Source organism: Actinia tenebrosa, unplaced genomic scaffold (genome assembly GCF_029948245.1).
Source record: "Actinia tenebrosa isolate PJP-AT-01 unplaced genomic scaffold, QUT_ActTen_1.0 PGA_scaffold0__85_contigs__length_37466705, whole genome shotgun sequence".
Lineage (NCBI taxonomy): Eukaryota > Metazoa > Cnidaria > Anthozoa > Actiniaria > Actiniidae > Actinia > Actinia tenebrosa.
Genome location: NW_028292569.1, coordinates 34,929,327 through 34,952,647, shown reverse-complemented (window position 1 = coordinate 34,952,647; position 23,321 = coordinate 34,929,327). Strand labels below are relative to the sequence as shown.

General features: G+C 36.4%; 2 protein-coding genes and 1 non-coding gene across 3 annotated transcripts; all 3 read right to left on the bottom strand.

The window, feature by feature from the left end:
- Positions 1-68: 68 nt before the first annotated feature.
- On the bottom strand, positions 69-3,583 carry LOC116296818 (uncharacterized). Its single transcript, XR_016118928.1, has 2 exons — positions 1,720-3,583; positions 69-1,254 (listed from the first exon to the last, which is right to left on the bottom strand). It is a non-coding gene; the product is annotated as an uncharacterized LOC116296818 (transcript).
- Positions 3,584-4,243: 660 nt separating this feature from the next.
- On the bottom strand, positions 4,244-12,797 carry LOC116296827 (cytosol aminopeptidase). Its single transcript, XM_031704927.2, has 16 exons — positions 12,685-12,797; positions 11,156-11,289; positions 11,021-11,075; positions 10,707-10,815; positions 10,336-10,404; positions 10,065-10,179; positions 9,245-9,409; positions 8,559-8,701; positions 8,280-8,295; positions 7,588-7,801; positions 7,408-7,510; positions 7,017-7,096; positions 6,774-6,880; positions 6,414-6,450; positions 5,690-5,783; positions 4,244-5,294 (listed from the first exon to the last, which is right to left on the bottom strand). Exons 1-16 carry the CDS (start codon positions 12,784-12,786, stop codon positions 5,233-5,235), a joined length of 1,605 nt encoding a protein of 534 aa, XP_031560787.2. The 5' UTR covers positions 12,787-12,797; the 3' UTR covers positions 4,244-5,232.
- Positions 12,798-13,609: 812 nt separating this feature from the next.
- Positions 13,610-23,060, bottom strand: LOC116296815 (alpha-adducin). Its single transcript, XM_031704909.1, has 8 exons — positions 22,520-23,060; positions 21,901-22,131; positions 18,873-18,923; positions 18,050-18,142; positions 17,454-17,552; positions 16,953-17,117; positions 16,146-16,460; positions 13,610-15,475 (listed from the first exon to the last, which is right to left on the bottom strand). Exons 1-8 carry the CDS (start codon positions 22,946-22,948, stop codon positions 14,969-14,971), a joined length of 1,890 nt encoding a protein of 629 aa, XP_031560769.1. The 5' UTR covers positions 22,949-23,060; the 3' UTR covers positions 13,610-14,968.
- Positions 23,061-23,321: the final 261 nt, after the last annotated feature.

The following is a 23,321-nucleotide window of genomic DNA, read 5'->3' as shown; positions in this document are numbered from 1 at the left end:
CCCAGTAAATACTGTATCACTCTTTAAGATTGGTGGAGATTGATCCAGGTACGTAATAAGCAGGTAAATGTATAGTACTCAAGATTTAATGACACTTTTAATGTTTGTGACAATTAGCTTTTGTGACCTGCCCAATGGCAACAATTGTAGCCTTAGCAGCTTCAACAAGGACTGTGGCATGGTCTAAAGCTGAGCAAAGATCCTCTAGCTTCATGTTCAAGTAATGCTCAAGTCTAATGATCACAAAATGCAGATCATTAGTCAATTGCTGAAGCTTATGGTGACCTCGTTTGGTTTTGGATGTAGCCATATGAATGGAAGCTCCTTCTATCACACTGTGGGAAACAAACTTTGTATCTACCATTAGTCTTAACTTCTCTGGGATATCGTGCTTATGGCACAAAGCCAAAAGAGCCTGTGTCTTGGAAGGGAGCTTTACATTCAGCAGCTTGTGTTGCATGAGTTTTTGATGCGTAGCAACAGCATTTGAGATATCCTCTACTTGCTTGTACATTTTAAATAAGTATTCCACTTTCCTTGCCTTCTTGTGAATTGTTGAAATTCTTAAATGCTCATTGAATCTTGAGTTTCCAATGGTGTCAGTCAGTTCTATTTCCTCTGATGTCACACCTTCTTCACAGTCATGTATTCCCCAAGGGTTCCAAACACCAAGGCATATCCAGCAGAAATCTCCACGGCATTTGGCACATGTCATGTGTTGACACCCACCATCTTTCTCTATAGGGTATTTACACTTCGGGCAACGTCTAACAGAAACAGAGGTCACACAATTGTCACCGGAAGTGGCTACTACCTCTTGATATTTTTTAGTTTGATGCCTAAAACTCTGTGCTTGATCACAAGATGCAGGCCAGTGTGGTTCTTCTTGACAACCAAAGCACCATACTTGGGAGCATGTACACATACATGGCAGAGGTGTAGCTTGCTTGGTATCTGCTTCCCTTGGACTTCCACATCCTTTGGTGTTTGACACCCTTGCAACCAGTCGGCACTTGTCACCAGGACACCAATTCCATTGCTGGTTTATTTCAAATGCTCTGTCCTGCTGAATGCTCTTGTACCTGAAGTAAGACTTGGGAGCCAATGACATAAAGGTTGCATCATCAATGCCTTCACTACATTCCATGGCAGGACAGGAAACTATTGTCTTCCCCAGTTGAAGCTGTGCTACAAGGTGCATTTTCCAGCAATCATTACAAAACCAGTGGTTACATGCCAGAAGTGCTGTGAACCCTTAACAGAATAAAATATCACATGGTTAATACATATATAAAAATCGTGGGAAAAAGTGTGAACTGATTTAAAAAAGTAGTAGTTGAAAGTCTGAAGGCATGCAATTGTAATTGCAATATACCTCCTCGGCTCTGACGTATGTTTTCCCATTTCAGACCACATCTAGAATATCATTTCTTTTTTTAAGGTTTGCACTCGGTTGCACATGAGAAGACACATGAATATGGATACAACTCAAACGAAGAATATTATTCTCAAGGGAATGACACATAGTCTGAAATAGGACAACATTACGCTCAAGAACTCCAGAGCTGAGGAGGTCTACTGTACTGTAAGTTATGCAATTGTTTAAATATATTAATATTCCTGAATATAATTAATTTGATCCTGTGATGCATGATAATAGAAATGTTTTGGATATCTATGAGAAAATATTATAAAAATATGATAGATTATCATTTATACCTTCATTTGAATCATTGGACTCAGTGTAGCATATCTCACAAGTCTTTGAATATTTAGCAAAGTTTAGTGAATTGACATAGGTTTTTGCTGCAGTTTCATCTGGCAGTCTCTGGTGTAGTGCAGAAGATATTTCTTTAGATGCTTCAACCCATGAGCACACTTCAGTTTGGTGGCCAGTGAAAGAGTTCAGGACATCATATGCAACCACAGTCTTCCTAATCTTGAAGGACTCTTTCTTAGGATCACATGTTTCTCCAGTCTCTCCACAACAGATAAAGCTATTGTCAAAGATGTCTACAACTTCGTTGATGCTTAGATACCTTTTCTGGCTTTCTAGCTGAGCCAGTTTGTTGAAGTTGTTTGTGATTGTGTGTGAATCAGATTCACAAGAGTAAGTATTTTGATTATCATCGCATATAAATGTGACACGGACTTCACAAGACATGTTTTGTTCTGTTTCCCTGTCACAATGAGGTTCAAATAAAAGATACTGATGATGGCAGAATGGAGCAGCAATAAAGAACTTGCGTGGAATACTCTCCCCTTCCTTAAATCTGGACTTGAACTTATCTTGAAGGCCATCCATGTCCAAACTGTCAATCAAAACAGACAGTTCAAAGTCTTTCACAACAGTATTACTTTCCATCGTTGAGTGAGCTGTTGATGCTGGAGGGGTGTTCAAAATTGATACATTATCATCATTGTTTTTGTTTGCTTTCTCTTGATTGTCAATCAATTTTTCACATCCTTTACCATAACAGGCTACAGTCTTTGATGATGCTGGATTTCTGTTCTCTGTTAATTTTTGATTTGATTTTGCGTGATGATGAATTTTTCTTGACTTTCCCTGAATATCCCCAGATACCTTGCTGTCCAGAGCCTTTGTAACATAAGCTCCAAGATCAAGTTCCAAACAGTTGTCCACAAAACCACCTTGAGTAGTTGGGGTTTGATCATCTTCATAATCATCATAATCATCTTTCATATCATCAACATCACTCAAGCAATACTTGATCATTTCTGTCCTTTTCTTACTGCCACCATAGTACTCAATTAACTATGCTGCCACGGTCTCTAAAGTCCCCATACCAAAAGTCAAACCTGGCGCGATTTGACGCGGTTTCTTTCAAGTATGGCCATGAATGTGCAGAGATGCTCTCACAAACCTCATAATTAATTTCAGTCCCCTTTGAACACTTGTATTTGTCTCCAACATGGCAAAACGTTTTTCTCTTCTTTCCTCTATCCATCAAGCTCGATAAATCCTTCGCACTACTATCCACAACTCCACAGCAATCACCCCTTTTTAAACTTTTCAGTGACTCTTCATTATCTTGACTATTTGCTGATCTTCGTTCAATTAGAACGACCCTTGGGCCCAAGTTATCTTCTCCCTCGAATGCTTCTTTATCTTCAGTCAATTTTTTTCTCAGCAACTGAGGCAGGAGCCATCTTTTCTTCTTGTTTAGTGACAAGACAGCGTCGTACGACGGATATCCTCTGAACCATTCATTATCTGGATTCAAACCGCGCTGGAGGCTTTCTTCCACGACAAGGTCGTTATCAAAGCCGTCAGCAATTCTAAAGCTGTTCAAATGTTTTTTAATTTCATCTGTTTCTAGAGGGTCAGTCTTGTTAAAAACCACTTTTGTGATATAGCCAGCTCTAGTGCAATGTGAAGCTCGTGGAGGTTTCGTAGGAGAGCGCAATGTTCGGCCACTATGAACGCCGTATTTTCCAACTTTGTGCCAAACCATTCTTATCTAATCTTAAGAAAGATCACCTAAGGTGAAGATCTGACTACAGGCAAAGATCGAAACCTTTAACTGATGTTTTTGGGGATAAAACTTTATTTAAATCATATAACCTTGCAGCACGTTTTGAAATGACACGAAAATAGAAGGTGCGTAATTTATTCTCTCGTTGATTGGCTAGAAATGATGTCACGATTTCACCACAAAGCGCAATAGTTGTTAAGTGTGACGTAATTCGAACGAAAAACCACTTTCGGGTCCAAATTAAAAATTAAATTAACGAACATTTTTTTGCTCTTTTCTTCATAGCCGGATTTTCTGTTAATATATCTAATCGTTGAAGCTAGAGAATAAATCCTGGGAATGAGTTGTGGGGAGATTTTAGCGATCTTTTGTGTGATTGGACCCGGAAATACGTCACAACCTTCAAAGCCCTTTTCGACACAGGCAACCCAACGTTCGTGTTTCTCTTCTTCTTTTTGTCTTGCTTCTCAAAACGTAACATTTAAGAAATTGAAATCTAAGTCACAATGAGAAAAAGAAGCTATGCTTTTTCATAAAAAGCAATGACTCCATGGACCATATAACACGCTGCAGAGTATGCAGATGGCAGGTAGTAGACTTCACAGATAGTGCCATTCAACATCCCAACCAACTTTACTTTTCTTTCTCAATTTTTCTGTTTCCATAACTTTTGATGCATTAAATAATTTTAACAAATTCTTAGTCAGAGTCATGCATTTTTATGCTAAAGGAACAACTGGAAAGAGTTGTGTGAAAATGCTTTTATTGGTTTCAAATTTTCAATTCCCATTTCATTTCCCATTTTGATTCAGCCTTTTTCATCATGCATTTGAGGTCACATGCTACATTCCATTTGAATCACTAATTTTGCCCTGCCATTATGTTATCTGGTTTTCTTCCTTCAGCGAAACCCAAACACTAAATTCCATAGTTAGCTGTACATAGGTTTGCACCACCCCAACGGTTGTTCCAGTGCCCTGACTTATATCAGTTGAGCTCTAGGTTGTTTTTAAGAGTTGGATCTGTGTGTTAGCCATGCCCTGACTTAGATCACACCAAAGGTTGTTTCAGGGATAAAAAAAAAAGATAGATTTATTGATCACTTCAACGTAGTATCAACAAAATTAATCTAAGGCTTTTGCAAACTACAAAACATTTGCTGGTAGTATTCATTTCTTTTTACAAGGTCATCTGTGCACATTAGAATTTGGTGTTCATCTATTTCAAAATCATTTGTACATACAACTGCCTATGAAAGTAATTGTTTTTAAATCTGTACAACGAATGATCAATGAAGGATTCATGATGATTCATGAGCAGCCACATTGTATCAGATCTACAATCACTTGCCTTTGGCTCTTAATTAAATCTGAAACAATGACTCCTGATGCACAAACATTTTAGACCATGTGTCATTCCCTAGAGAATCATTTCTTTGTTTAATGGTTTCACATGAGAAGATGCATCAATGTGTAGTTCCAGAAATTATTCATACCCCCCAGAGGAATTAGAAAATTTTGAGGGGTAGGGCGTAGGGGGAAGGGGGGGGGGGGGTCAGAGAAAGAACGAAATTACAGAGTTTGTATGGAAGAAAGGATAATTTCTGGGACTACACAATATGGATAAAACTCACACAAAGGGTCTTATCAATTAAGAGAATGATGAGTAGCCTGAAATGGGAAAACATTCTAAAAAGGTGTATTAAATACAAATTTTGATAGGCATCAAGCTATTTCTAGTCCAACTTATTTCTTGACAGCTTGCTGGCCAGTTCTATCAGAGCACGAGTTGGGCGTCCTTCAACGAAAAATTACAAACAAGATGTGAAAGTTAGAATAGATAGGACGCAAGCTTTCCTTGGCTTTATTATGAAGGTTTTATCACAGACTGGTCATTGCTATGTGCTGCATGATCAAAAAACATATTGTGACAGCTTATTACAGACAGACTACTGTCAATCAAATTAATCGTTAGAGTAGTACAGGGCTGTAACCAGGGGTCTTGCAGGGTGCGTGCACAGGGGATGGTAATGCAAAATATGTCTTAACTAAAAGCCATCTTGACAAGTGGTATATGTAAAGGTACATGGGTTCTGCTCTCTAAGAGTATAATATTGTATTAACTCGTCGTGACAGGCTTGGATCAAAACCATAACACTTATTCCAGATCTTAAAATGAGCTTTACAAAATACCTGACATTCCTTTTCCCAAGTATGGTATAGCGTCAGTATGATACATAACTCCCGCAATGTCTAGATGAGCCCAGTGTTTGCATTCTACAAATTCCTGAAATAATCAATCAAATCATGAAGTTAGAAACCATTGCCCTTATTTTTAGGGAGTGAATAAATGGCACAGAATTAATTTCACCTCTAGTCCAAACCCCCCTCCAAAATCTAAGTCGCAAGATAGCTCACAACACCTCTCTGACACCTAATGTCATACCTTTTGCCTTCCATGGGCTAGTGTAATTAAATGTAAATTTAAGTTATGATATTTAAACATGATATATATATATGTATATATTTCTGCATTCTTTTTAGTTATTATTTATATGATTTTATATGATTTTATCAACAATTTTGATTAATTAATTAATTATTCTTTTATTTTCAAATTTTTTCTAAGTATTTGTTAAGACCATTGAGACAGGTGTAATGGGCTTTATAAGAATTAAAGTTATTATTAATATTATTATTAATTTATCTTATGCCAAATGCCCAGGGAATGATTGCTTAGTCTCCAGAGCCAGAGTGGAATTTCAAAGTTGATTTTTGTAGAGGTGAGAAAACTGTAGAATGTTTTCTTAGGCCCAATCTTACACTCTCTTTTCTGACTCTGCAGTTGATGAGTCATCTGTGATTCATAACCCATGTCATCAAATATTCTATTATTTGAAATAATTAATATTAATACCTTTAAAAACATGGCCGCAGTACAAGAACCTGCACTCCTGAAAAAGAAAGCAGATATAAAAAAGTTGTTGAATCTAACAAAAAAATATTTTGGAGGATTTGAGTGTTGGTAATTAGCAAATGAATGAATAGATGGATGGATAAATGGGTGAAAGGATGGATTATTGCGTGGGTATTTGTGTATATAAATGGATGGATATAAGAAAGAAGTAATAAATGAATGAATGAATGATGGAATATAGAATTTATGAGTCAATAGATGATGGTTGGATGGATGGATGGATGGATGGATGGATGGACAGATGGATGGATGAAGTAAGAAAGAAATTCATGCAAAATCTACTTTATAGTATCGCAATACCTTGTTTTTCCTGTATTTAACAGGTCAGCTACAGGTGACTCTATTTGTTCACGATAATGCTTGTATAGCGGCATACGCCACATGCGCTCTCCAGTGTCAAACCCAGCCTGGAAATGTATCAGAAATAGTTAACTAACACTATTCTTTAGCATCTACTAACACCCTATTCCCCTCCCACCACACATCTTTCAAATATGACATGGAAAGTGTGGAATCGAATGGAATTTCTGTACTAGTTAATACCTGGTTTATTTGATGACAAAGTGTTAAAGAATTTGTAAAAACACCAACTGCTGCTTGTCCAAGACAGATGTCCATTGCACCTAAGACAATTCAATAAATTAAAATATTGTGTAATTTCAGAAATTATCCATACCACCCCCCCCCCCCCCAACCCAACAGAGGAATTTGGAATTTCCGAAGGGTGAATGGGGATGGGGGGGGGGGGGGGGGGGGGGTCAGAGAAAGAACAAAATGACAGAGTTTGTATGGAAGAAAATTGGAATTTCTGAATTAAAAAACCTGAGACCTGCTCTTAATTATTACATCTGATTTCTGTGGCATTATGATACTGTAAAAAAAAATGAGTGAGAGAACAAAAGTGAATTTTTCTCCAACTTGAGATAAAACTGACCTGTTAGAGTTGCAACATCTATTATTACAGAAGGAGAAAGAGTGTTGGCATAGCACAGAGCATCAGCTAGAATAAGACGGCCTTCAGCATCAGTGTTTTCAACCTATATCAAATAAGATCACAATATATTGAAATATAGAGTTCACCAGTGATATAAATCACGAGCCCTAAATTTCTTACCTCTATTGTTTTCCCATTACTTGCTGTAATGACATCCCCTGGTTTCAAAGCATTTGAAGACAGCATATTTTCACAGAGCGGTGTCAATACTGTGACATTGATTGGCAGCTTTAGCAGTGCAATGGCTTCCATAGCAGCACAGACTGTTGCTGCACCGCCCATATCTGCTTTCATTTGACCCATTCCTTTGGCTGGTTTTATAGAAATTCCTCCACTGGCAGAATGCAAGCAAAGTAAGGTATATTTAGCATAAGTTGTACTAGTACTCTCTCCTCCTACCCCTAGGGTCTCAGGTTTGATTCCTGGACTTGGCATCACATGTGAGTATAAAGTTTGTTAGATATTTTCTTTGATTCAAGGGTATTAGCTCTGGGTTCTATAGCTTTTCTCCCTCTGCAAAACCCACTAAAAGGCTAAATTTCAATTTAATTTAGCTATGGCTGATTTTAGGTCAGCCTTGAAGAGGTTGTTTCAGGGTTTGATATAAAATTGAAGGGTTGACAGGTGGTTGGTTATTCAGCTGTCCAGATCCTTCTACCTCTGTCACAGGTCTAGGGTATAATATTTGCCACTTTGGACCACATATCAATCCACTTGATCATTTCTTTGAATCATTATAATTATTGGTTATAATGCTTGAGAACAATAGTATACTGGTAGATGGTACTTCATTTAGTCTGGTACGTACGCACCTGTCAAATGTCACTCCTGTTGAGAGGAAAATTAACAAAGGATTAATATAACTTACTTGTATCTGGTTGTTGTGAAGGAGGTCATGGGGTCAAGCTACAACCAAACCTACACTTGGGCCTGAAATATCATAACGACCCAACCCTTCTTTGACTGCTCCACTTTCTGGGGCTAGATGTTCCTCGACAAGCATTTGCAGCCTCCCCAAAAAGGGAGTAGTCAAAGGAGGGGCCATTGCCGCATAGTGTCATAAAATATGATATATAAAAATCGATATGTACCTTTTCCAACAAAGACTAGTGGTTTTTGTGCATTATCTTTTGCTCCACGGTATGTTATTTCCATGAACAAGGATTCTTCAGATGATGCTTTCCCAACACTAAGGAATGCTCCCATTTTCATCTCCTCAGCCCATGACTGACCTCTAGAATTATAATTATTTAATCACGATTTGATCACAATATTTATTTACTGAAGACTCCAATAGACCTCGGCTCTGGAGCCCTCAAGCGTAATGTTGTCCCATTTCAGACCACGTGTCATTCCCTTGAGAATAATATTCTTTGTTTGAGTCATATCCATATTCATGTCTCTTCTCATGTGCAACCGAGCGCAAACCTTAAACAAAGAAATGATACTCTAGGGAATGGCACGCGGTCTGAAATGGGACAACATTATGTCAGAGCCGAGGAGGTCTATTGCAAGGAGAGTAAGTAATTTTTAGGTAAGGGGATCTGCATGAATCAATAAGACAGGCATTATTTATGAAAAATTCCAGGCACATGATTGTGGGTCTTTGTGTTAATTTTCACCTAAGTACCATGGGAAGAAGCACAGGTAGAGTACCACCCCCATAGCCACAAGCCTGACCCCTAAACCTGTCATCATATGGCCCTTTTACAAGGGCCAACTTGTAAAACAAGAATAATTTTATTTATAACAGCGAGAGAAGGGACAAGAGGATTACCTGACATGAATAGTAATGTTGTCCAGTTGACCAAGTCTATTACTAACAGTCTCTGTAAATATTTTTGGTGTCATAAGATTAGCTGGCGTCTCCATCAACTCCCTGGCAAAGTTCTGACTGCCAGCAAAGATCTTTCCTTTCCCCCAAGACTCTACCCCAGATGTGCTGAAGTTAAAATCAAACTAAGATTAAAATAGTGCCTTGCTCATGCAGGTCTTTGACAGTGTTTCAGCCTTTCTTGTTCAATGCTTAAGATAATGGCCAGACATTAGATATTTGTCTGGCCAAGACTGGGACCTGTCCAATCAAATCTTTGCTTTAACAGTCATTTTGACCAAAAACGTTGAGCCAAAAACGAGGTATGACTAAGCTAAAACTAATTTGTCCTGTGTTTATGACTGCCAACTGATCAGCCATTATTTTAAGCCCTGCTCATTCCACAAGCAATTAAGATATTCAAGCTGCAATATCCAAATTACATTTCTAAGAGCCCCCTCCCACTCAAAACTATTCTCAGGAGTCCCTGCAATATTTTTAAAAATTTTTTTAAATTTTTTAAAAATTTTATTTATTTATTTATTTATTTTTTGTTACCGACCTCGGTTGAGTAACCTGCAATATGCCATACCCTAGTTTATCCTGTAAAACAACAGCTGATTCATTGGGTTCCCCAAAGTTTCTAAGCTCTGCTGGTAATGCAAAACTGGAAGATTGGGATGATTCTCCCATTTTCAAGATTCTGAAGACCCCTTTACTCAAAATTATCTGGAACAGAGCTGGCTTGGTCAAATGGAAATTTAAGGATATGAAGATTGTTTACCTGTCAAGGTATTTGCCTTGTGCATATAACTTCAACTCAACTGGTAACTTGTGTTTTTTGGGTTCTTTCAGTTTATCAAAACTGAAGAGTGAAAGCATAGAACCTTCAGCAGCAGCTGTTGGTCAAAGACACACAAAAAACATGGTGTTAAATCCCTTCTGCCTTTTGCAATTGCACAAAAAGGCTGCTTAAAAAAACAAATCAATAGTAATATTTTTTACATTACTTACAGTAATTTTATTTATAGTGTTTAAAATGTCTGGAAGAATACCTGAAGAATCTGTGAATGGTTCTATTTCAACATGTTTTACACCAGCTTCTCTAAGGGCTTTTGCACCTGCTACATTTTGAATAAATTTAACACATTAAGACCTGAGTTGTAATTTCTTATCCCTAGTCTAAACTATCAGTCTACTGCTGTCAAACTTTTAGGATGGTACATTTGTTATATGTATATGGGGATCACTTCATCTGTCTGTCTGTCAATCTAGCTACTGTCTGTCTGTCAATCTGCTGTTTGTCTGTCAATATGTCAATCTGCTGTCTGTCTGTCAATCAGCTGTCTGTCTGTTAATTTGCTGTGTGTTTGTCAATCTGTCTGTCTGTCTCATGATGTTTGGTTATATGGATTGGCATACTTACCACCAGCAGCATGTCGTATATTAGCAGCTTCCATTAGTTCTTCTCCCATTTCTGTATCTGAGGAAGGGTCTTTTTCCCCCAATCCAACAGCAACCACACAGGGATAGTCCTTAAAGTTCAAGAAGGAAGGTAGAAAATAGAAATCAGCTTCAATGAAATCAAGATGCTCAGCGGCTGTCAGTAGATTAGCCCCTTTACCTCAATAGTCACTCTAACAAGTACAAGAAGTAGGGTACATGCTACATGTATGCAGCCTGTGCCATTATATATCGTAATCTGGTTAAAACTTTTGCACTGCATGATTAGATAGTTACCCTATCCAGTCCATAAAGTGTTTTGGTTTTGCCAAGTTTTCCTTTGAATCCAGATCTGGATCAAAAACAGTGACACATTTAAAATAAAAACAAAACAGTTTTTTTTTTGAAGAAAAGATGAAAACTTGAACATACAGTTTCAGTATCTCTTCGAATCTCCCTGAAGTTCTGCCATTAAAACTCTCAGCTGTTCTTGTCAATGTAAAACCAGTTTGTGATTGTCCTTGTGATTCATATCCACCAAGAACAACCCCATTCTCTATCACATGCTGTTATTATAAAATAATAATAATAATCAAAATAAGTCACATTCCTTCTAAAGTGAATTCATGGTTCCACCAGACAATAGCAAACCAACCACCATTGCAGTAATTCTCCCAGTGGAATGAAAATCTTGTCCCACAAATGGCCACTGTAACAGAGTATCTTCTTTAAAGAAATGATACTACAAGGATTATAAGGCAATTTTATCTTTATTTTCACTGTACAGTAAACAATTGAACAATTTATAATCACAAATATCAGGGCTTCAAATTCTGCGATATCTTAGCTTAATAAGTTGAGCTTGTGGGACAAACCAATGGTAACTAAGGGAGTCATAATGTTTGGGCTAAAAACAATGACTGGTCAGTGAACATTGTCTGGACATAATTGGCAATTATCTGGCCAAACACCTCGGTTAGGCCACTCCTTTTGACTAGTCACATATTGATGAGTTCAATGCAGCAGGTCATCATGTTTAGCCATTGAGCAGCCAATATTGTAGCTTTGTATTGGACTACAAAAAAAACCATACATTTTCTTGCTGGAATAGTCTTTATCACATGCAGCTGAGCCTTTGGCCCAGTGGTATCCTAAATGAAAGTACATCAAAGTGAGGCTATCAAGTTGATCTTGAATTATCAATTTCATAGACCAAATTCAAAACTCGCACCGATGTGAGGCTTAGTTGTGAACAAAGGGATCTGGCGTGACTGAAAGTAATCTGGCGTGATTCAAAAGTCACGAATCACGCCAGATTCCTTTGTTCACAACTTAAGCCTCATATCGGTGCGAGTTTTGAATTTGGTCTATGAAAAACTTTGTAAGATATATGGACTACCGAACATGAGCTGTAAATTAACCTATGAAATAAAGTCCATATCTTACATGTTTGCAAATTTATCAAGAGCTCAGCCCGACCATATTAAGCCTGACTTTAGCGTACACTCATTAAGGATACTGCTGGGCCGTGGACTATTGGTTGCTAAGTTCACAAGAAATACCACTGGTATCCCAAACTCTTATTTATTATTTATAGCAAAACTAAGATCAAGCAAATACAGATACCGATCTTTAAATATTTTTATTTTGTTTCCTTCAATATTCGATCAAAAACAGCTAAAGTAATTTAACACAGGGTTCCCGGTTAAGACAGAAGTTTTAAAGAATTTCCTATAAAATTATTATAAAGGCCAATCTTCGCGATCGTCCTTTTTCAATAAATCGTTGATGGACAGAGCTTAAAAGTGCTATTTTAAACCAAAGTGAGCTCATGTTAAAGGTTTATCGCCTTGCTCGACTATGCGGGGCATCCACTGAAAGAATTTGCATTTCCTGTTTAAATTTCCTTCCTAAATGACTATTTTATACATAAATGCAGTCCAAAATAAAAAGCAACCTACCTCAGGGACGGAGCACAAACCTCTGATTTGCAGAGACAATCTACGTATCGAATAACAACGTAAAAAACATTGAGGACGGCCGTAAACCACGTTCGCCGCCATTTTGGACTGGACGAAACAGGAAGCCCAAAGTTCCGACGTGCATCCGATGGCTTTCCGAAAAAATGACGATCAGGCCTTGGCCATATATGGACCAGGTGGGAAGTAAGTGTAAAGAAGTGGGTGAATGGTAAGGGGAAATACCCTACTCCCTCTCTCTCCTTGATTTGCTAAATACTGGGTGTTCATTAAGACCTTACTCTATACAGAAATGCATTGGTAAAGCATATCTTAAACAGGGGAAGGGAGTAAGTTAGTTCACCTCGCCTGTCTGGGAAACAGTAGTGCACTTGCCTTAATCTGTGGTTCCAGATTCAATTACTGGACTCAGGTCACATGTGAGTAAAGTTAGCTTGGTCTCTCCTTTGATTCAAAGGTTTTTAAACTGGTTTTTCATGTTTTCCTCCCCAGTGGCGGAACCAGGGGGGTTGAAGGGGTCCACGGAACCCCCCTTGAAGGTTTGATCTTTTAGGTAATAGAAATATGTCTTATATAAATTTCAATTCTTATATTTTTATAATGTTTAATTTACCTTTAGGTTCCACTAGATAGTAAATTAGGTGATTAGATCCAATTTTTTGTCAAACATCGACTAAACAAAAGAGAATTATACACAGTTTAAGAAATGGAACCCCCCTTTGAAAAATCCTGGATCCACCACTGTTCCCAACGCAAAACCTAACAGTCTCAATTTCAATTTAATCTATGAGTTAGCCATGCTACAACTTCAATCAGCCTAGAAATGGTTTCAGGAAATACAATTTGGTGGTTAATGTTTACATGGCCCATCAATCAAAGATATGCACACAACTAAATGAATGATGCATTTTGTTTTGACTTTTACATTTATTTCAGACATTTTTATCTTTACAATAATTAGAAGTATACAGTCACTTGGGTTTGTCCCATTTTTTTCATTTACTCTAGAGAATAACATAAGTTACACATTTCTGGTATTTATTTCCACAACTGACTCACGTTTTGAGTCCATAAAACATTTTTATGGTCTAATGGGCTATCATTAGTGAACGAAATAAAACCTACGCCAAATGCCTGTTTGAAAACTTGTTAAAAACCTAAAAGAATCTGGCATTCTTTATCCATAAATTACTTGATATTCTTTTGGCAAACAAAAACCTAGGTTGTAAAAGTTTAAAATAAGAATACTTTACATAAGTGGACAGCTAATGCACTTGTGGTACATGATACATTTGAGAAGTGAGATTATTTAACCCATGAAATGAAATCTATTAGTCAGATGCTGATGGTAAAATGAAAAGGAAAGAAACAATAGAGTTAGTGTCTAATAAAGGCTTTGAGACTAACTTCTATTTCATGGGTTAAAAGGAATTACTATTTAAAATAGCTGCTATCTTAAAGCACTTATGCAAGAAGATCTACTTAATCAAAGTAATGCACTTTATTTTTAAAATAAGATAACTAAAAAAAACATTTTATAAAGAAATAATGGACTGAAATGTTATGAATGAATTATAATCAAGAAACATAAGATATATTTATCACTTTATTTTTTTAGAAATAAAGTGCATATTAGTTAGGAATACTGACAGCAATAGCAGAGTAGAATGTGGAAGAAATCCTTTCCTAGATTGTGTGCATTTTTAGTATCCACTATCAAAGCAGAAATACAGAGCATGTAACCATTGTTCCATTTAACAAGTCCTACATTATGCAAATAAAAACATTCAGTTGACACAAGCTTTGAAATATTAAGACTATAGCAGCAATTCTTCTTATTGGAACTATGTTCTCTTCCTTAACATTAGTTACTATTGGAGCAGAGCCTCAACTTATCCTTATCTTCATCAAATCATACAAGTTTTTGCTCATTAAACCACATTATTAAAGTAAAGAAACAAGACATTACTGTTTGGTTAAACCCTCGCTCATTCCTAATAATGGCTGGTTGTAAATTTTATCACATGAATTGTGATATAAAGCAAAACTTTAAAATTCAATAGCACAAAATCTCAATGAGATAATTTGATGGCTACGCAAGCTTCATTTAACTTTTGAAATGGTCTTCTCAAATAAATCTAAAATAACATGCTAAGCATGCTTATTTAGACTGACTGCCATTTTCATGACAAATAAGAGAAAACCTTTAGTCCAGCATGTAGAGTTGATTGGACATATGATCTACTTGCACTGTTCAATTGTTTGTCTATTCAGCTTTTTCTGTCTTTTCGTGATGGTCATCTTTACCTCGCTTGCTGAATTTCTTCTTCAGTGCGTCTTTAAAACTCTTCTTCTTCTTTACTTTGGTCTTTGATGGACTTCCTGGTTCTGGAGATTCTGCAGTAGCTCCACCTTCGCCATCTTCTTCCTTTTTCTCATGCTCCTCCTTGTCTTCTTCCTTCTTTTCTTCTTCTTTCTCTTCTTCTTCTTCCTCAGGGGTTTTGAGATGAGTCACTTCGTCTTTGACCTCTTCACCATTGACAAAAACCTTCTTGTTTTCAGTGACCTGCGTTTCTTGTGTCACCTCTCCATCCTTATCAACCAAACGTGACACTACAACCGTTGTTTCTTTGATTTCTCTCTTGTGTGTTACGCCTTCTGGTGTCTCGGCATCTGCAACTCCCTTCTCTTCTTCAGGCCATGCATCTGGTGAGGATTCGACAATGACATTGGTAGTGTGCATGACTATTTCATCATCTTCCTTCTTTTCAGTCTGCAAATGAAAAGATGATAAATGATATGATGTATATAGCGCCTTTTCTACTTGTACATTATGATCAAAGATGTTTCGCATTGAATTATGAATTCAGATTACTGTTTATGCAATTCATAATTCATGAACAAGAGATGTTGTATGGGAAGTGGCAATGAGGTTGGTCACTGACAAGGTTTTTTCCCCGTAAAGCCTCAGTGGCCAAGCGGTTGAGATCTTGTCTAGCAAACGAGAAGTCAGTGGTTTGAGTCCCACGAGAACCCAACTGAGGCAGATTTTTTAATCTGCTTATACACTCGATGTAGCATACACTTAACATATAGGGTCTTTTTCATTCTCAGTGGTTCTTCTACATCCCTCTGATATTGTCTCGTAAAAAGGACTGCCATTTTAAGTGGTTATCCCAACCACCAATCATTCTAATAAAGTATTATAATTAATTGTAGATTTTATTACAAAGGCACATTTCTTCTTAGTTATTTTAAGTCCCTGGGTGCTGGTTTGGCCAGGGCCTGAACCCATAAAGTCTTGCAGAATAGTAATGTTTTTGTACTTAATTAAAGTGTTGTGTTAAACTAAAGACATAAGTCCTGCTAAGAGCATATATTTTTTCTCATCATTTATCGCACCAAATGTGGCCCATTTCTATTGTAATTTAAGATTCGTGTACCTTGATTATATCCTTGTCAACTTTCTCTGGCTTTTGATCCTTAATAATGACTGTCTCATCAACATCCTCTGGTATATCACTCTCCTTTTTGTACTCGGTAGACTTGACAGGTGTGTTAAGCCACTTCACTCTATTACGATAGGTATTGGCACGCCCTGTTGAGTGAGATCTACTAGGCTGTTTGTCAATTTCTGGGGTGAAGAAGAGATGTGCTCTTGTGGAGGTTGTTGTTGCTGGTGATGTTACTTCTCTCGCACTTGGCTTATCACCAATGAAAACATCGGGGTTCTTGTACAAATGGCCAGTTCTATAACCCTAAAAAATCAATGATAAAACCACTCATTAAAATGTTGTGTTTTCTCAATCTCTTCAATATACTCTAATACCAAAGAGAATAGAAAACAAAAAAGCATGGCCACCATGTTAAATGGTTGAAATAGCAAAAGAAATTGGGGGAAACCATCGCCAAATTCAACCCACATAGCAGATATATTTTTTTACTGTCGTTCTTCTCTAACCAAGAACACTCCAGTTTATTTTATTTTTTATTTGTGTAAATATGATTTTATCCTTCCTTTTTCTTTCATCTCCCTGAATTAGGCTTTATAGACTTTCAATACATGTAACTCAAATTATATATTTTTTGATTCGTAATCTGATTGGTTGAGTAACTCGAGTGTTCACGTCTAGAGTAGAACAACCGTAATATTATTATTGCAATCTTCGAAAAAGCGGATACAATACCAGCTAACTCTAATAACCCATGGCTAGTACTTGTAACACAGATCTCACAACTTGGCTACTCACCCTAGAATCAAGCATACGCATGTATGCCTCAAATTGCAATTCTCCAGTTTTCCACTTTGTCTTGGACTGATTTATTGAATCATTGCTATGAACATTAACATCATGTTTTCTTGCTTGCTCATCAATTTTAAGCAGATTATCTACACCAGCAGCCATTGCACGGACCTATCAAATGACAAACAAGTTAGTATCTTTTCACTGGATTGAATGATGACTGCAAAATAACAAAAATTATAACAGTTTTTTACTGTGCAGACACGCTGCTGTTCAAATGCCAGTCATGAGTACCAACAAAATCATTTTTATTTTGGTCATACCACATTTCTGGCTCAACATTATTGGTCAATATGTCCAGCGAGGCAAAGATTTGACAAGTTTCAATTCTGGCAAAACATTGTCCGATATCAGATATTACTATTTCCCTAGATGTGATGTTATTTTAGCTCTCATAATAAATAACTAGTAAGTGTTCCTGAAAGTGAGCGGAAATTTTTTTCTTACCTGCTGTTCACAAGCTTTTACTGCCCAAAAGGCAAGATCAAATGCTTCTTCTACAGTTTCTCCACAACATACAATTCCATGATTCCTTAAAATCAAGACCTAAGTGAAAGAATGGAAAACGTTCAATACAGATTACTTCAGTAATCATACAGGTTGATTACATCAAAATGGGTTCCCACAGTTTCTTATCAGATAACAACGAACACTGAGCTGATTTATTTGAAGCAGATTGTTGGGTTTCGTAGAGAGAGAAAAATATGATGAACCCAGAGGAAAACCCTTAACAGTAAAAATTGTAAAATTTGATGTCTCAACAAAATAAGGTTTTGGTAGACATCAATTGAGTTTTTCCATGACGTTGTTAGAAAAAGGGGCACATACATCACATTTAAGTGTTGTCAAAATGTCTTGATGGAGGTCGAACATCAAAACTACCTTTGTCGTGTGGATTTCAAGGTCACACATGTAGAAAACTCTATTCTCACATGCGATGGCAATAAAAGAAATCAATGTGACCTCAGATGAAAGACACATGTGCACTACTGCTACAACACCTTTGGCTTGCCATTGATTTCAAGTTAAATTACATTCCATACCTTGCTAGTATCTCCCAAGTCCTTTACGATGGATTGTTTTTCCTCATCGTCCATCAGGATGCCTTCATAATTGTGGTAAGTAACTTCTCCCAACTAAAGAATCATTTAAAAAAATGAGAATCAAAATCTTTATTAAAAAACGGTGATACAAATGCAAGACAAAGATAGACTGTTAGGGTTAAGATCTTATGGTCATTATATAACAGGAAGTAATAATAAGGATGCTAGAAAGGAATGGTCTTTCAAGAATATTATATGGCTTCATAGCTGGATTTGTGTATAACACTGAAATGGCTTCATGGCTAAATTTATGCATAACACTAAAATGGCTTCAGGGCTAGATTTGTGCATAACACTGAAATGGCTTCATGGCTGGATTTGTGCATAACACTGAAATGGCTTCATGGCTAAATTTATGCATAACACTAAAATGGCTTCATGGCTAAATTTATGCATAACACTAAAATGGCTTCATGGCTAAATTTATGCATAACACTAAAATGGCTTCAGGGCTAGATTTGTGCATAACACTGAAATGGCTTCATGGCTAGATTTGTGCATAACACTGAAATGGCTTCAGGGCTAGATTTGTGCATAACACTGAAATGGCTTCATGGCTAGATTTGTGCATAACACTGAAATGGCTTCATGGCTAGATTTGTGCATAACACTGAAATGGCGTCATGGCTAGATTTGTGCATAACACTGAAATGGCTTCAGGGCTAGATTTGTGCATAACACTGAAATGGTTTCATGGCTAGATTTTAGCCTCCATTGTACTTATATTACAAATTTGTCATGTAATTGATGTGGTTTAACTTACAACACTTCCTTCAATAGATAATGGAAGAAGGCCAAATTCTGTCGCAGAAACCTATTTGGTAAATAAAATAAAAATGAACATTAGCATAAGCACGATTGGAGAAGAAAGTAATATTTGTTAATCCCTGAAATAATGTATTGTATGAATAGAAAATGTACATGTGTGCTGTGTGCAGTTATGAAGCACACTGATGTTATCAGAACTTGAGAAAAGTCTTAGGAGAAGCAAGATGAGTAGCAGAGTGCTTCTCAACACTTCTTGAGTGTTCTGTCAATCCACAAGTGCTTTATAACTACACACAGCAAGCAATGTTTATATTTCTTTCATAAAATAAAAATAAAAATTTATTTTAGATAGGAATGATGCAGCTGAAAGTGCAGGTGTGTGCTCTCATAAAGCATGGGCTGCAAACCAATCAGACCATGAGATTTGTAACTCATTTTATTAAGTTTTAATTCGGGGAAAAACAAAAATCTCTGTGAGTCAGCCAGAGTTAGTTTTTGAGGACTAAAATTATTGGGATTTTACTGTAATGAAAACTGTGATAAAAATGGATTTAAATTACTTAGACATGGCTATTTGGAAAAATCCAAAAAAATATCTTGTAGTCATCAAAACATATAAATATTTTTAAAATTCCATAATCTTCTTTTACTGTGGTGGCAAGGATGCTATGTCACTACTGCTTGCCTACTTCATGCCCTAAATGGTTTATCCTAAGTATTGCTCTACTTTTGTTTCTAAGTAGGTAAATTACAGAAAACAAAAAATGTTTAGTCTATTTAAAGGAGTAACATTTTACACACCATAGACCTACACTGCTAACAGACTAAATAAAATTAACGTTGTTAAGGTTAAGTTAAAGCTGATAACAAACAAAAATAAAGAAAGGGCAAACAAACAAATCATTAATATAACCAATGTTATATAAAATGCAGAAAAATTTTATATATATATACGATTCTAGTTTTTGACCTATGATAAATATGGCTAAGTAGTTATGAGATTAACTTTTTTAAATACATTCAGAAATTTTCTTTTCATGTTTACATTGACTTTCTTATAAAACTAATAAGTAAATAAAACCAAAAAGCAAGCTTTAAGAATTTTATGGTATAATTAATTCAAATAAATAAAATATTCTACCAACACCCTTGTGTAACATAGAACTCTGAATATATTGGTACATGAATTTTGATGACATTGTTTATTGACATTGATGCTTCTACTCTTACAAAATACTCAAAAAATAATGTAACTTTTTTATGAAAATGTTTATCAAAATGTTTTGCAGTAAAAAGTATGATAAATTTTCTTTTCCTTTCTTTTAAATTAAAGCCTCTGAATATCTAAGCAAGCATTATCATTGACGATGGATGCACAAGAATCCCTATAATAAATATTAAAATCAAGTTGAAACCACAATCTTGGAAATTTGATGAATAAATCATTTAAAAAGACTTGTCTATCAAATTTGTATATTTTTCTTTTTATATTTAAAGCATTCCATCATAAAAAGATGTAGCCCTATCTTGATATTATTGCTATAAAAAATCCTGGAGTTAAAAAAAGGAAAATTTACCAACCCACCTAGAATATTTTCCTGTAAAATACATACAAAATTCTAAGTTCCAATAAATCACTAGAATCTTTCTATACTTCAATAAAATTATCTTAACAGTCAATTTATTGAGCTCAAACCCAATTTATATTTATTTCTGTTTGCATTTCGACACTTAGTTCTGACCAAAAGGTTGGTCAAAAATTAAGCCACATTGTGACAGGTATGAGATGCATGACAAGAACCAAAACGGTAAACAATCTTTTAAATGTCAAAAAATATATCGTTAAATAAGTACTGCTGTAGTAAACAAAATAAAACTCATATATATGCTCCAATTTATACAGATAATTTAAACTTACATAACAAAATAATTTTCTACTCATGTGAATGCATTTTAAATATTTTTTAACCAAAAAAATGAGCCTTTTCCTGATACAATTCATTATTTTGAAACGATAGGAAGAAGTCAAATTTCTTTAAAAGGTAAAGGAGGCATATAAAGGAATGACTCATAAAAATCCTTTCACCCTGAAGTGTATCTGTACTTATACACACTATTAAGAAAACCAATGTTCATCTAAAACTCAAGATGTTGTCTTCCAGGAATTTTAAATAGAGGTGACAGCATTGTCTAGCCCAACACAGGTGGGAAATTATCATTATAACAAAATTCATCTTAACTTTGGTGAAACACAAACCCAAAAAATATTAATAAGTGGGGGAAATCTCAAATTGTCATGATTACAATTTTATGCTAAACTTGACAATTTTTTTTTACATCAACTTAATTTTTTCAATGAGGAATCCTAATATATGTGAAGGTATGTCAAAAATGAACTAAAAAGATATTGACGATTTTCGACAGAAAATACAAATTGATTGACAAAGTAAATTTATTATTTTTTACAAGTTCAACTTGGACATGGCTGAATGGATGGATGTAATAATATACTAGGACTGTATTGAAATCTTTTCTTGTTTTCTAGAGTACCAGTTCTTAACAAGTCTTGCTAACACCTTCATTGATTTTTATCATTCATATCTTCTTATTTTTCACTGGTGATACAATTTTGTAAGTTCTATATTGAAGTATATTATTACACGCCCAAGAGTGAGTAGTGCTTGATTGATGGAAGTCAAATAATTTACAAAAGTATAAATTACCCTGGATGAAGGTTCTAGCAGTGGCTAACAAAATGGCACATGCTTGAACGTGTAACGATTGCCTTTTTCAAGGCTGTGTTCAAAGTAAACTATTTTTTTGAAAAGATCACGCGAAAAGATGAAACCTACAAACAGGCAAACGTAATAAAAATGAACAAAGTGTCTGGAGTTTGTCGATTTCCAGACGTTGTTTATTGGCGCGTGCATCACTTTACTAAACCGAAAACATAGAAATATACTCGCTTTTTTAGGGTGTTTAGCAAGGTAAATTGGTGGTCATCTGAATAGAAAGATACCTACCGCAGTACAGTCGGTTTGATGGAGATGTATTACACATTTGATGTCTTTACGCGCTCCGTGAATAGCTGAATGAAGAACAAGACCTGCTTTGCTTATTCCCAGACTCGTGCTTCCTCCATCGATTAGGTTTCCTTCAATATCAACCTTTACCAGGCTTGAAGCAGTTACTTCACTATACAACAGACCAAAAGGATTAAGCAGGTAGTGCTCTTCCTCGTTCGATGTTCGAGCCTAGAAAACAGCACACAAGAAAATCAAAAATAGGAAGCTTGTTCGACGAAGACAGAGCAAATGCTAGGCTCTCGCTCCCGCGGCCATCTTCATAAACAGCAAACAGCTTTTAGAATCAAATGTCACGATTTACAGGATTACTCACACGGAATCGTATGTAAACGCAGTAAGCTTCTAACCAAGCGCTAAAAGACAGGGTTTATTTTGACGAATATTCTCATAAGGCATGCACTCCAGCGCTTTTTTTTACCACCACTACGCGGAAGTCATCCTTTTCTTTTTGTTTTCATTGAAAACCATTTGAATGGCGCGGTGCAGTTCAACCACACAAAGCTAAAATAGCTGGGAAATTATCCCTATATAAACCAGCAGAAATAGTTTTACTTACGGTAATATGGCCATAGATTCCATGAGACCATCCAAATAGATCAGCAAGACGGTAAACCGAAGCGACTTTGCAGCGCAAAAGCCTCTCTTGCTTGGAGTAATTCAGTGTATCTGACCCTCGAATATCAGCTATTGGAGTGACTACACTTCCACCAGCATTGCCACCGTAAGTCGGAACCAAGAAATCCTGGTAAGCACGGATATTCTCGGTGTGCTTTGGGCCATTGTGGACAAAATTCTCGACGATATCTTCCAACTCCTCGCGCAGAACCTTGTCATTTAGAACAAGAGAGACTCTTTGGCGGAGCTTGAGTCCTCTCACATCACGGACGATATCCTCTGGCCTTTTCACTGCTTTACTCCTCGCTGGAGCACTGAGACGACGAGCTTTCATGTCAGTGATAGCTCTACCTGCCTTGCTCGCAGACATTGTGAAGGATCTATCAAGAAACTCGGCCGATGTCGAGTAAAAAGGCGAAGCTTCGAACGCGATCACACCTTCACTGCAACGCCCAAAGTATTCGGTGGAGACAACAACTACACATGCGTCTCAAATCCTTTGCTACCGCTCATCAATCCTACACCATGATTGGCTTAAGACAGTCACGTGCTATTGATCATGGATCAATTTACCCGGTGGGGTAGTATGCTATCGAAGTTATATAAAAATTCTAAGAGTTTTCTAAAAAATATCAATGTTAACCATGATCTTAAATCATTTTTCTTTGCGCCGGAGATAGCTTTATTCCAGCTTCAGCAGTCTTTCTCACTAACGGAAGCCCTTCTTTTTAAAATGTATTTTT